The 13,408-nt window shown below is 38.6% G+C and overlaps 1 protein-coding gene and 2 pseudogenes across 2 annotated transcripts; 2 read left to right on the forward strand and 1 right to left on the reverse strand.

Annotated features, from left to right (window-relative positions):
• Nucleotides 1-3,196: 3,196 nt before the first annotated feature.
• Nucleotides 3,197-5,351, forward strand: LOC113666745 (uncharacterized). Its single transcript, XM_089193406.1, has 2 exons — nt 3,197-3,314; nt 3,671-5,351. Exon 2 carries the CDS (start codon nt 3,717-3,719, stop codon nt 5,256-5,258), a length of 1,542 nt encoding a protein of 513 aa, XP_089049532.1. The 5' UTR covers nt 3,197-3,314; nt 3,671-3,716; the 3' UTR covers nt 5,259-5,351.
• Nucleotides 3,865-6,601, forward strand: LOC149034072 (uncharacterized; annotated as a pseudogene). Its single transcript, XR_016182820.1, has 2 exons — nt 3,865-3,948; nt 5,511-6,601. The product of XR_016182820.1 is annotated as an uncharacterized LOC149034072 (transcript).
• A 2,512-nt stretch (nt 6,602-9,113) lies between these two features.
• On the reverse strand, nt 9,114-10,741 carry LOC149034073 (uncharacterized; annotated as a pseudogene).
• Between the last annotated feature and the right edge of the window lie 2,667 nt (nt 10,742-13,408).

A 13,408-nucleotide genomic window follows, 5' to 3' on the forward strand; every position in this document is an offset into this window, starting at 1 on the left:
TCACTTATCAGATTTCAATAGCCTTCATAGATCATATAAAAATCCTTAAACAGTAATCCTTGACTACCAGTTCATAATCATAATCAAATCATAATTGAAAACAGAAATTTACATGTACCGAACGTAGAATCTAATGTTTCCTTATCTGCATCAAAGGCTCGACCGCTGATGCTCTTCATCTCATTAGATGTAAAACATTTTTGGAATAAGTTTGACGCAACTCTTTAAGGACTATTGATCAACGTCACAAGCCAACTTATAAACTTTGTTCTCTCCTACGCTGATCATAAGACAGCCAACATAATATAACAAAGCTACCCCACAAATGTCTTGCAAAGGAATTAATTTGTTCCCAGTCTTCTTCATAACGCACGCTGTGTGAGTTTTCAATATTAGGAAGAGGACTGGGAAGAGTAACCTACAGAAATGAAGGAAGTCTCCTATGTAGAGTGAAAAAACTCGGCGGTCAACATCTGCGTAAGCGTGTACGTTGAGAGGGCAATGCTGGAAGCGGCGAAAATGGCCCTACATCTCAATTGCAGGGTTTTTTATGGCAAAGTTGAGATCGTGTATATGTTAGTACACACAAAGTTGATTAAAACAGCCTCTCAAGCGAAAGGGAGAAGAGTGGTTGTATTTAACAGTATTTTCAGTTACAGCTACCTTATAACTGCCACTTGACTTAGTCTTGCGGATTGACCGTTTGTCTCACTCTGCATCTGTTAAAGACCTATCTGCTAAACGAAGGCCGTGTAAGGTTCGCCTGGAATGGTTCGCTTAAAGTGTATCAACGGTCAGTCAACAAGATCGAGACGAGTTGCAATTGTAGTGTGAGTTAAGTTAGGGATACAGCCAAGAGAGATTCCTCCGGTCCTTGTGTTCCAGCAAGAAAAGCTTAAAAGAGTAATAATGTTTTTGGGAATTCAGCAAAAATACCCCTGACTGAATAAGCTTTGAGTCAAAAAAGCCCCAAGTTTTCCTTCTAGTTCTCCTTTTCCCTAATTATGTTTCTATTTAAAGATTTTTATGAACGTGTCAAATTTTTTCGTGCATTTTACATGACACCGATTATTTTTCATGATTACCTTTAAGGGAGAATTAGCGCGCAGCTGGTAAAAATTGATCCGCGTATCCGACTGAAGACCGTTGAGCTAAACCGGCATGAAAACATTTTTCTTTCACTATATGCTTATAACTCCTGACCTAATGTTGATGTTTATTTCATTCAAAGATCTGAATACGATGGTTATCGTGATCACATACAGCAATTCGGTCGTTACTTAAAATTGCCAGGGACGTAGGAAATTTAAACTCTCCTAAACTGCTACCCTCTGTTCCAAACTTGCCAGTAAACTTACCATTGGGCTCAAACACTTGTACTCTGTCGTTACTTCCATCACAGATCATCAGGTTTCCTGATTTGTTCACTGCTATAAAGCAAGGACCACGAAATTCCCCGTCCCCTCTACCTTCCTTTCCAAACGCGTATTGAAAGTTTCCACTCCTGTCAAAAACGTTGATACAATCTTCATCGTTGTCTGACACTATGAAATATCTATCATACTGAATACAATGGAAAGGCGATTTAAAAAAGCCCTGCCCACCTATTTTCATAAGGAACTTTCCATCGGGAGAAAAGATTTTGATTAAGCTGTTTCCTCTATCAGCAACGATCACATTACCGTCACTGTCTACAGATAAACCCAAAGGATCATTGAGTTGGTTATCAAGATGTCCACGGCCACCAAAGCTTCTTACGAACTCACCCCTCCCATTGAAAATCTGAATTCGACTCGAATTTTCCGCGACAAAAATATTCCCATTATTATGAAAAACTATTCCTCTAGGATATTCAAGTTCTCCTGCTTCGCTACCCCAACGACCAAAGGATCCTAAATAATTTCCATTATTGTTAAAGATTTTAATTGTGTGATTGAAATTATCAGAAACAGCTATCTCATCCCTGGCATTTACAGCCAGCCCAAAAGGATTGTTAAGCATATCTAAAGACGAACCTTCCTCACCGAAATGTAAAACAGGTTTGAATTGAAATGGTTTTACAAATACGAGAAAAGGACTCTGGTGATTATGTTCCCCGTTTACCTGTACACTCACTTGACACCTTCCACAGGAAAGTCATGCAGGCAATGATCGAAACTGGTAAGCAGTAAAAAGCTGCCCTCATTACCATTGCTGTTGCATTGCAACCGTAATATGTTCCACAGGTCTTTCCTCTTTTAATATGACCAATTGATTCTTAAATGTAAAGTAATAAATAATAATAATAATAACTTTATTTGAGTGTCAGTGTATTTTAGCACTGCTGTGCTAATTGGGGACACTGTAAATAAGGAAACAAATGTCGTAAATGAACAGAAACTCGTTAAAAACCCCAACTGGTAGGAGGCAGACCAGTTGGCTATTTACAAAGCGTGCAGGAGTTGAATTCGGGGCCACCGAAGACAAATCCATCCAGTGGCAGGGAGGAGGACTTGAACCCGGGACCTCCGGCTTACAAGTGCAGCGCCCTAACCACTAGGCCACGCTCGCCTCCTAAAGTAATCGATTTCTCCCTTTTTTTCCAGCTAGAGCAATACCTCACTGAAATATCTTTAGTTCAGCTGCGTATTGTGAATTAAGGTTGCTCTGCGCTTAATGACCTCGTTGTGTAGTGAGAGTGGGGTGGGGCGGGTACTCACTGATAATGGAACAATTGTCACAGACTTAATTCAAAAAAGTTACAATAACCTCAGAACAGCCCCAGTGGTATGGTCCTCAAAATTAATAGTTTCAAAGTACAGTATAAGAGTATCAATACTTAGAAAGTATGACGTCACTTTCAGCGTTATTCTAAAGCGAAGGAAAAATGTATTTTCCGCTGGTATTCGAAGTAATTAGGCGTACTTGTTTCGCTTTGACACCTGCCACTCCCTTTATTGTGCCTTCTACGCTGTTATTGGTCGGCTTCTAGTACTTATACTCTCTACTGTTCACTGTACACCATTCACGTTTGCGGTTTCCTACTTCACAGTTTTACATCTTTTCGCGAGTGTTTCCCCCCCCCCCCCTCCCCTCTGCTTGCTACGTTTTCTTTTACTACTTTTATTCAGGCCGTAGAGGCGCTTCTTGCGACTACTCACGTTGCTACAAGTGTGGAAAACTTGGGCACTGGGCTAAAGACTGCAGATCCATGTTCTGGCCAGGAAGTTACCAGTTTCCCAACTACATTACTTACCCTGGACTCTCCTACAACAAGCCAGCCGGAAGCCATTCATCTCAATACCAATCAAAGCAGTGAAGAGGACTTGGCACAGGTAGAAGAAATCGTACAGAAATACGAACTTGAAGGCGGACAGTCTTTAACCGTTAAGTGTAATTTGAAGAAAAATCTAGGGTTTTGGAGATCTATTGGTGCTCCAAATTTCATTCTGACTATTATTGAAAAGGGCTACAAATTACCATTTGCTAGCTTTCCATTAGCTCTAAGGCTAAAGAATAATAAGTCTGCTCGACTTCATGCTAATTTCGTTGACCAAGCTGTTCTAGAGTTAGTTAATTCAGGTCGGGTTTGTAGGGTTGATAAGCAACCTTTTATTGTCAACCCCTTATCAGTATCTATTCAGCCATGTGGCAAAAAGAGATTAATTCTTGATTTACGTCACGTTAACAGGTCCCTAATTAAACAAAGAATCAAATACGAGGATTGGAAAATTGCTATGGCTTATTTTGCCAAGGATTCGTACATGTTTTCTTTTGACTTGAAAAGTGGCTATCACCATATTGAAATTTCGCAGGATCACCAAACGTTTTTGGGGTTTTGTTGGCGTGCTCCAGATTCCAATAACGAAGTATTTTACGTTTTCACCGTTCTTCCGTTTGGTTGGTCTACAGCTCCCTATATTTTCACAAAGCTTCTTAAACCTTTAGAGAAACATTGGAGAATACAAGGTACTTGCATAGATATTTTCTTAGATGATGGTTGGGCGATAGTTCAGGACAAAGAAGGTTGTCTTCTTAAGGCCCAAACCGTAAGGCAGGACTTGTATGGTGCGGGTTTTGTAGTGAATGAAGAGAAATCGGTATGGGAACCTACTCAAATTTTGGACTGGTTAGGTATAACCTGGAATTCTTTATTGGGTACTCTAAGAATTGTAGAGGGAAGAATTACTAAGATTACCAACACAATAGATCGTATTATTGAGGCCGATTTTAAACTTTCTGCTAGAGAGCTGGCTTCTTTCACGGGTCAAATTATCTCTACTGCGCCTGTGGTTGGAAACATTGGTAGGATAATGACTAGACATTGCGTTATGTCTACCTTGTGTATAGATAATTGGGATTCAGTATTTTTTCTTGATGATTATTGCAGAGAGGAATTATATTTTTGGAAAGATAATTTGATTAACCTCAACAGCAGAGATTGCTTTGTAAGTAAAGATCCTAGTTATTTTGTTTACTCAGATGCTAGCGCCACTGGAGGCGGTGCATTCATTGACTTTAACAATGACTTTGTGTGTCACAAATTGTGGACGGAGAACGAAAGTTTGCGAAGCTCAACATGGAGAGAGTTATCTGTTATTGAATTTTCATTGAAATCATTTGCCCCTGTACTTAAAGGATCGCACGTTAAGTGGTATACTGACAGCCAAGCCGCTGCCAAGATTGTTGAAGTGGGCAGCATGAAACTTGATCTACACAGGATCGCGCGGAGCATTTTCAGTATTTGTATCCAGTCGGGGATTCATTTAGAGGTCCAGTGGATTCCACGTACTTTGAATCAGCAAGCTGACTATATAAGTCGATTAATTGATACCGATGATTGGCAAATTACCGACGAATTTTTTCTATTTCTTAATGAACGTTGGGGGCCCCATACTGTTGATTGTTTCGCCAATTATTACAATCACAAACTCCCCAAATTCTTTTCAAGATTCTGGAATCCCAATACTGCAGGTGTCGATTTCTTCTTTCAGCCTCTTGGCGGGGAAAATTGTCTAGTGGTTCCACCCGTGGGTATTGTTCCGCGTGTTTTGCATTATATGAAGTGTCAGTATGCCGTTGGTACACTTGTTGTACCCTTCTGGCCTTTAGCTCATTACTGGTCATTAATTATGCACAGATATGGTGATTCTCTTGTGGCCCACGTTATTCGTGCAGGGAGGGAGGTTCTTATTCATGGAAGAAATCATTATTCGCTGTTAGGGTCTCACCAATTCACAGGCTATATTATCGCCTTAAGAATGGAATTTACTGAGTAACAATTTGGACTCGTTCATCAAGTGTGTTGGCACTGGCCTAAGCAATGGTTTTATTTCATGAGGCACTGGCCGAAACAATGATTTGCATCTTGTGGCACTGGCCTGAATGATGTCTTGTTTTAAGGGCACTGGCCCAGACTCCGGCCCAACAATGATCCATTGGGCACTTTGGGATTCCCATCTTATTGTCACTACACTAAGGGCGTGCGTTTTGTTCCTTTTAGTTTGTATGTTGTGTTCTTGTTTTTTCAGATAATTTCTTCAAGCAAGTCATGGAAAGGTTCCCCAGTTCTTTCGTCATTGAATGCCAATCAGGTTTTAGACGTGATGTTGAAATCCAGAGCAGATGCTACAGCAAAATCCTATATGCGAGTTATTAAGAAGTTTTTGGATTGGTGTAAAAGCAAGCAAATAAGCTTTGAGCTACCTTTTCCTTCAGGTGTCGGTTCGAAGTCCAACAGTCTTTTAGTTCCAGTTCTTCTGTAATTTTGACCCACGCCGCCCTTAAATGGCTACATTCATTTGTTCCTAGTCTTGATTGTAACCCATTGGATAGCGATTTTTGCAGAAATATTATCGAATCTGCCAAACGCCAGAGGTCACAACCGATTGTGAAAAAGAAACCCATTACCACAGAAATCATTAGGAACATATTAGACGTTCATAACAAGGAAGATTCTAATCTGAAGGATCTTCGTATTGCCGCATTATGCTCATTAGCTTTCGCAGGTTTTCTTCGGTATGACGATTTATGTAATATCGTTCCGAAGCATATTGAGTTTCATAATGATTATATAAGGATTTTCTTGACTCGAAGCAAAACCGATATTTATAGGGAAGGGAATTATGTCTATATTAGCGCTTTCACATCTAAGTACTGTCCTGTCGGTGTCTTAAGAAGGTATTTGAACCTTTCTGGGATTGACAGCAATAGTAATCTTCCTTTATTTAGACCTCTAACTTTTCACCCTAGTAATTCTAGCTATGCCCTGAGAAGTGGTAAGATTTCTTATACTAGATGCAGGGAAATTCTTAGAGATTGCCTGAGTAAGCTAGGTTATAATCCTAATAATTTCGGTCTTCATAGCTTAAGATCCGGTAGCATTACATCTGTAGTGCGTAATAGTGGTCATTCGATTTCAGAAAGACTACTTAAAATACATGGTAGATGGAAGTCTGACTCTGCCAAGGACATGTACATTGAAGAGAGCCTTGAGAATAAATTACAAGTAACTAAGTATTTACGCTTGTAATATCATTGAGCATTTATATTTCACACGTTCCTTTATTCTTTATATTAGCGTAAACAATAAAGCGTTCTACTAATGAATTGTAAAAAAAAAAAAAAAAAGAATAATTTTTGTATTATGATTTAATGTACTTAATGTAATTAATGTAATATCATTGAGCATTTATATATTTCACACGTTCCTTTATTCTTTATATTAGCGTAAACAATAAAGACTTCTACAAATGAATTGAAAAAAAAAAAAAAAAAAGAGTAATAATTTTTGTATTATGATTTAATCTAGATGTAATAAACTGTGTTTTGGATCCGCTTACGCATCCTACCATACTGCTTGTCTGATTTATTTATGACGGGAATTTAAGGGTAAAATAATTTACGTTCGTTTGAGCGAAGCGAATTAGAACGTAATGTAAAATTCGAGTAATAAATTACTCTATCGTTGCATAGAGCACTTTTCAATTGAGTGTTGTGAAACAAAAACCAAAGAAATTAGAATAGCCAATCAGAAGAAAGGAAAGTAAAATACTTTTAAGAGCCAATCAGAACTTAATTAAGAACAACCAAACTGCCTGAGGCGCAGCTAAACGCGGGCGACCAAGTCGTGATTGGTTTTAGTTTAGCAACTGATTGGTTGAGTGACACGAGTTTCCTGGACCAATCAAAGTGCGAAGTAAAGCAAAACCAAACAATCTCGTGTTTTTTTTTTTTGTTTGTTTGTTTGTTTGTCTTTTTTTTTACACTGCATTGAAAATTGTTCTAATATCCACTTGAATACACCAATCTATGGTTACTTTCATGTACAGTGAATTTAGTATTGAACAAGATACCATATGTAGCTATTATACTAGTCTTATTATGTACAGATGAGCTTGATCACAAGTTTGTGCTGAAGCAACTATAACAAACAAGTATATCTAATTGATTACCAAGATTTTCATATAAGCCATTAGCGTCGAACAAAGATAACACTTCTGCATAAGTTCTGTGTCACTTGATATCAGTAGCCTCCTTCTAAACTATCAACTTATCAAATTGTAATGGTTAACATCAATAGAAAATAATGACAACTTATTTTCTCTTGTTTACACACAGGAAATAAATACATGTGGTCTTAAATAATTATTATCGACTACCAGTTTTGCTACAAAAATTTAAAAATTGATCTCAGAAAGTTATAAGTACTGAACGTAGAACTTAAGGTTTCCTTAATGCATCAAAGGCAAGCTCTCTGATGCTCTTCATCTAATTAAATGCAAAATATTTTCGGAATAAATTCGATGCAACCCCTTAGAGCCTGCACTTCAACGTCACAAGCCAACTTTTGAAACTTTGTTTCTCTTACTCTGATAATAAGAAAGCAGTGGCAAACACAGGGGGAGGGCCTAAGGGGTCCGGACCCCCATCCCCCCCAACTTCATAAGACCTATGGGTATTTCCACTACTAGTCTGAGACCAAAATTATTCCAACGAAAGGATCGCATAGAATTATTCGGCTTGAAAATCTGAAAAATATCTATCTTCAAATACTTCTTAGCTTATTTACGCTCTAATGTAATAATTTTTTTTTTCTTTTTTAATCAAAGTTTGGACCCCCTTAAGACTCCCCCTCCCCCACACCCGTGGTAAGTGGGCATAAAATTTATTAAGTGTCATCCCCGACAGAACTGACCTCATAGTTGATATCAATCGCCAACTAACTATAGATAATTTAACTTTTCTCCATTCTTCTTCATAAGGCGTGCAGCGCGGGAGTCGCTAGGGTAAAAGGCACGACGCTTGCGTTGGCTGCCTGCGTTATGAAGAAGATTGGGACGGCTAAACTATAGGATTAGAGAAAGTTTGCTGTGTAAACCGGCCAACTCAGTAAACAAATGTCTACGTGTCTGTGAACTTTGAAACGGCAAAGAGGATAAAATTGCGGCCCAACATCTCTCTTTCAGGGCGACTTGATTTTGAAATGTGACCGTTTGTCTCATTCTATATTTATTGGTATTCTATTTGCAAAACAAAGACAGAGAAAAAGTTAAAAAGTCTTGCATGAAAATACCGAATATGATCGCTTGCTGACCATTGTGGCAGCAGAGAGCGGAGAAGATTTCAACAGACGCATCAAGCGATAGGATGTATTAAGAATTATTGGTCAGTCAGCAGGATCAAGTCGAGTTATAATTTTAAGTGAATTTAGTTGGGAACACAGCATTATAAGATTCTTCTGTTTCTTTTGTACATGCGAAAAAGGCAAGGTGTTTTAAAACTGTGTAACGCTTTGGTAAATTGACAAAATACTCATAATTGATTACTCTTTTGAGTTAAAAAGACCTAAGTTTTCCCTTTTCGTTTTCTTTAACAGATTTCCTAATGCTACTTTTCCTTACTCATATTTCTATTCACAGATTTCTATAAACGTGTCAAACTTTTCTTTCCTTTTTCATTTTATATGAAACCGATTATTTCTTTTGTTTTCCTGTTATGGGGAATTAGCGCGCAGCTGGGGAAAATTAATCCACTTGCGCATGTCTGACTTTTGACCGGCGATTTAAACAGGCATGCAAACAGTTTTCTGTCACTGTATGCTTATTGCACCTCACCTGATATTTATGTTTCTCTCATACAAATAACTGAATACGATGGTTATTGAAAACACTTACAACAATTTGGTCGTTACTTAAAATTGCAAGGGACAGAGGATTTTTAAACTCTCCTTCATTGCTCTCCTTTGCTCCAAACTTGCCAATAAACTTGCTACTCGGCTCAAACACTTGTACTCTGTGATTACATTCATCACAGACCATCAGGTGTCCTGATTTGTTCACTGCCATACAACAAGGAGTATCAAACTCCCCGTCCCCACTACCTTTCCTCCCGAACTTGTACTGAAAGTTTCCATTCCTGTCAAAAACTTTGATACAATGTTCACCACTGTCTGACACTATGAGATAGCTATCATACTAAATACAGTGCCTGGGAGATTTCAAAGAGCCCTTCCCACCTATTTTCATAAGGAACTTTCCATCGGGAGCAAAGATTTTAATAACGCTGTTTCCTTTGTCAACAACGATCACATTACCGTCAATGTCTAAAGATAAACCCCAAGGATCATTTGTGTGTTTATCAAGGTTTCCGCGGCCACCAAAGCTTCCTACGTACTCACCCCTCCCATCGAAAATCTGAACTCGATTCGAACTGTCTGCGACGAAAATATTCCCGTTATTATGAAATGCTATTCCTTTAGGACAATAAAATTCTCCCGCTTTGTTACCCTGACGTTCAAAGGATCTTATGTAATTTCCGTCACTGTTAAAGATTTTAATTCTATGGTTGTCAAAATCAGTTACAGCTATCTCACCCCCAGCATTTACTGCCAGCCCAAAAGGACAGTCGAACATTTCTAAAGCCGACCCTTTCTCACCGAATGTTAAAACAGGTTTAAATTGAAATGGTTTTACGAGTACGGTAAAAGGACTTCTATCGATATGTTCCCCATTTACCTTTACACTCACTTTACACCTTCCTTCATCTTTTGGAGTATACTTGATCTGGTAGAGTCCATCTTCATGGTCATTTATTTCTACTTCCGTAGCGCATTCTCGTCCTCGTTCATCTCTGATCCCCACCGTGACATGGTCTCGTTCATTGTATCACTGTTTTCCACGACCGTTTCTTGAGGTCAAAGTAAATTGTGCTTCACGGTTTACTAATCCCTCTTCAATTCCTTTGCCTTCGCAAATAAAATGACTTGCCTTAGTGAGCTACAAGATTTGCAAAGTTCCAATGTCATCAGTTTTGACAGTCTCCAACAGTTTTGGATTTTCCTCATTTTTCAGGCCTTATTTTCACCACTATTTAAATTTTGTTCAAAACTGCGAGGATCGCTTTCGTATTGGTCGCCAACATATTTTTGAGCCTGTGTCTAGCCTTCCCTTAACCATAATCAAATCATCAAATCTATTTCCCTTTCTTTTTGTTTGAGGGGGTAGGGTAGGGAAGAGAGAGTGGCGATTTACAAGCCAGTATATATTTATAATCTCAAGAATAATTTGCGTACTTTGTGCTGAAGAATAATTTGGAGTAATTTATTAATGATAGTGGATGTGTGTTTCTTTGCTTACAATGAACCATTTCTATGACTTGTCCACATAAACAAAAACAAACGAACCAATGCTAGTAAGAAATTTTTCTTTCTTTTATTGCTCACGTTTTCCAACGTACTGGCTAGCGTTAAAACTATTTCCATGGCTGTCTTGAACATACGAACTAATAGAAGCCACTAAAGAACTGATACTATCTACTCAAAATTCCATCTATCAACATCTGGCAAACAGCCAAACATAAATCTTAAAAAGAAAGTTCTGATTTTAAGGTAAACAGAATCGGTACTTAAGTTTACCACAAACAATGTTCTTAGTTAGATCTGAGTCGACCTAAAAACTTGAAAGTTAAATAAAAGTTAAAAATTTTTTTCCAAACTCGGAGCTAAGCCATTGTGTCATCAACATATCGATACCACATAGTTGGAGGGGTGGGGGCGGTGTCCAGAGCTCTGCTCTCGAACTGTTCCATGTTTATATCGGAATGATTGGACTGTTGATTCGTATATTAGATTTAGCTTAGCTTCTTCCTTATAATTTCACATTTCACTTTACGATAAGTACTTGGAAACCTCGACTACGCTAAATAAAACGATTCAAGTCTTTTCCGTAAAATATATCCTCGCTTCATAGTGTGTCTTCATTTGCGAAACTCATAGTTGTCGTTGAAAATTTGCTTCACTTGTGTCGGCCGCTACACAGATAGTGAAACTGTGGCTTGAGAAGGGCTTTGGATGGCGACACACCTCATATCTGTTTTTTTAAGAACGGAACCCTTCTCTTCGCGATTTCCTTACATATTTAGGCTTCTCGATTTCTTCTTTGATACTGAATACTATGGTATTCTGATGTCGAACTCGAACTGCGTATTTGATAATTTATCATAAATTCAGAGTCTCAGAGACTTGGCAACACATCCATAGCGCTTTTAGGCAAGTACGCTAAAAATGGAGAGATGTGAGTTTTCCAAAAATTTTCGAAACAGTGGATCTCAGTGGAGGTTAAGGGTTTCCCTTCTTTTTCTGAATGAAATGAAAGATGTGCAGCAGTCGATTGAAAAAGGGTTTTCCGATTTAGCGAAGTTCGCTATATCTTCCTCGCTGTGTTCACATATTCAATCAATGTTTTTTTTCGTGGTTGTTTTGCCATTTAACTCGGTCAGTTTGGATTTTGTTTGGTAAAGATTTCAAGGGATTTGGGATTAGTTACATGAATAGACTCAACAAACAAAACATTTAATGATCCAATTCGACTTGCACACAATTAGTGTCATAATTAAATGGGCCTAAACAGTTTCTTTGAATCACGGAAGTGAACAATGAATAAGTCTTGCTGGAGAACACGCATGTTGCCTTCAATATAAGATAGACAGGAGGATTCATTTCTCTACATTCTCCGTGAAAATCCGCAATCCAAATCAGAGTTCTTAAGCTACTAATGATCAACGTTCTCCTTTTTGATAAAAGGCCACACGTACATACAGCAAATGGTAGAAAACATTGCCTATGCCATAGAGTGGCCAGATGCATACACCTTGTGGAATCCGATAGAGTGTTTTATTTCCATTCAGTAGAGAGTATGGGCGATCGCGAACCTAATTGGTTAAATGAAATATTTTTAGTGACCCTCCTCTCACGTGGGAAAATTAAAATCAGACATATATTTCTCCAAAATTTAATCCAGGTATCCCATATTCGCATTTTGAAACTCTGTACGTTTTTATTGATAGTGAAGCATGACGAAGGCGCAACGCTTGTCCTCTTGCGAATCCTTTCTTTAGGTCTGGTTGATGACACCAATAAAAGTTCATGCATTGAAAGGTCTCCGTCTCTTTGAAATGCGTTTGCACGTCGAGGGTCGATTCCCTGTGAAATTTTTAGCCTTTGTGCACATGTGTGTCCAAGAAGAGAATCTTCGTGTCTGGCCCCGGTTATTCAAAGGGTGGATAACGCTATCCACCAGATAAATCTCTATCCGGTGGATAGCGCAATACGTTTTGTTAAATCGCTATCCGCTCGAAAGCGATATATCTGTTGGGTAGCATTATCCGTCCTTTGAACAACTGGGCCTTAATCGATATTTTAGCCATTAATTTAATTGTATCGTGGCAGCTGTTTGTCTGTCTTGCAAATTCTTCTATTTTGTCTAAATAGTGTTCCTCAGACAGAAAAGTTGCGCCGTAAAATCAGAGTTAATACATACAACTGACCTAAAGCACCGTAAACATCACGATTTCTTTTAGCTTCTACCTGATTGGTGCAAAGGCTGGCACGACGGGTTGTCGGGACCAATCACAAAGCGAGGCGAAGGATTCTGGTATGCGTCAGGAGTTCCGTTGTCGCCTTTCGGACGATAAGTGTTAAAACTCGCAAGATCGAAGTCTTAATTTTCTCTTCCTATAACTTCATTCCTTGCGATTTTGGAGTTATGACAAGGTAACACCTTGTTAATAGGTTTTTTCAATGACATCACCTGTTTACTGAATAAAGTTCGTACCCGGGCTGGCACCTTGTCAGAGTTCTTGCCTGAAGCGCTAAATTTAAACTGTTTAACAAGGGATACCCAACTCGAGATGGTTGAGGCTAGAGCAAGCAAAAGGAAGAAACTTATTACACTGGTTACCGCAATTGACATTTTCTGTGATCTAGTACTGAACGTTGAACATACTTGCTTTATGTGAAAAAGAAGCAGATATTTTGAGATACCATCTAGGCATACTCCAATAGATCACAAGTAACAACAGGCCAATATGCGTGTGGGATCCAGCTCATCAAATAAATGTTTGTAGATGGGTATCATTGACGCATTACATC

Source organism: Pocillopora damicornis, chromosome 14, assembly GCF_964200805.1.
Source record: "Pocillopora damicornis chromosome 14, jaPocDami1.2, whole genome shotgun sequence".
Taxonomy (NCBI): domain Eukaryota; kingdom Metazoa; phylum Cnidaria; class Anthozoa; order Scleractinia; family Pocilloporidae; genus Pocillopora; species Pocillopora damicornis.

Excerpts from the sequence above, each read along its gene's own strand:
- LOC113666745 (XM_089193406.1), top strand. The coding sequence starts at position 3,717 with ATGGCTTATTTTGCCAAGGATTCGTACATGTTTTCTTTTGACTTGAAA.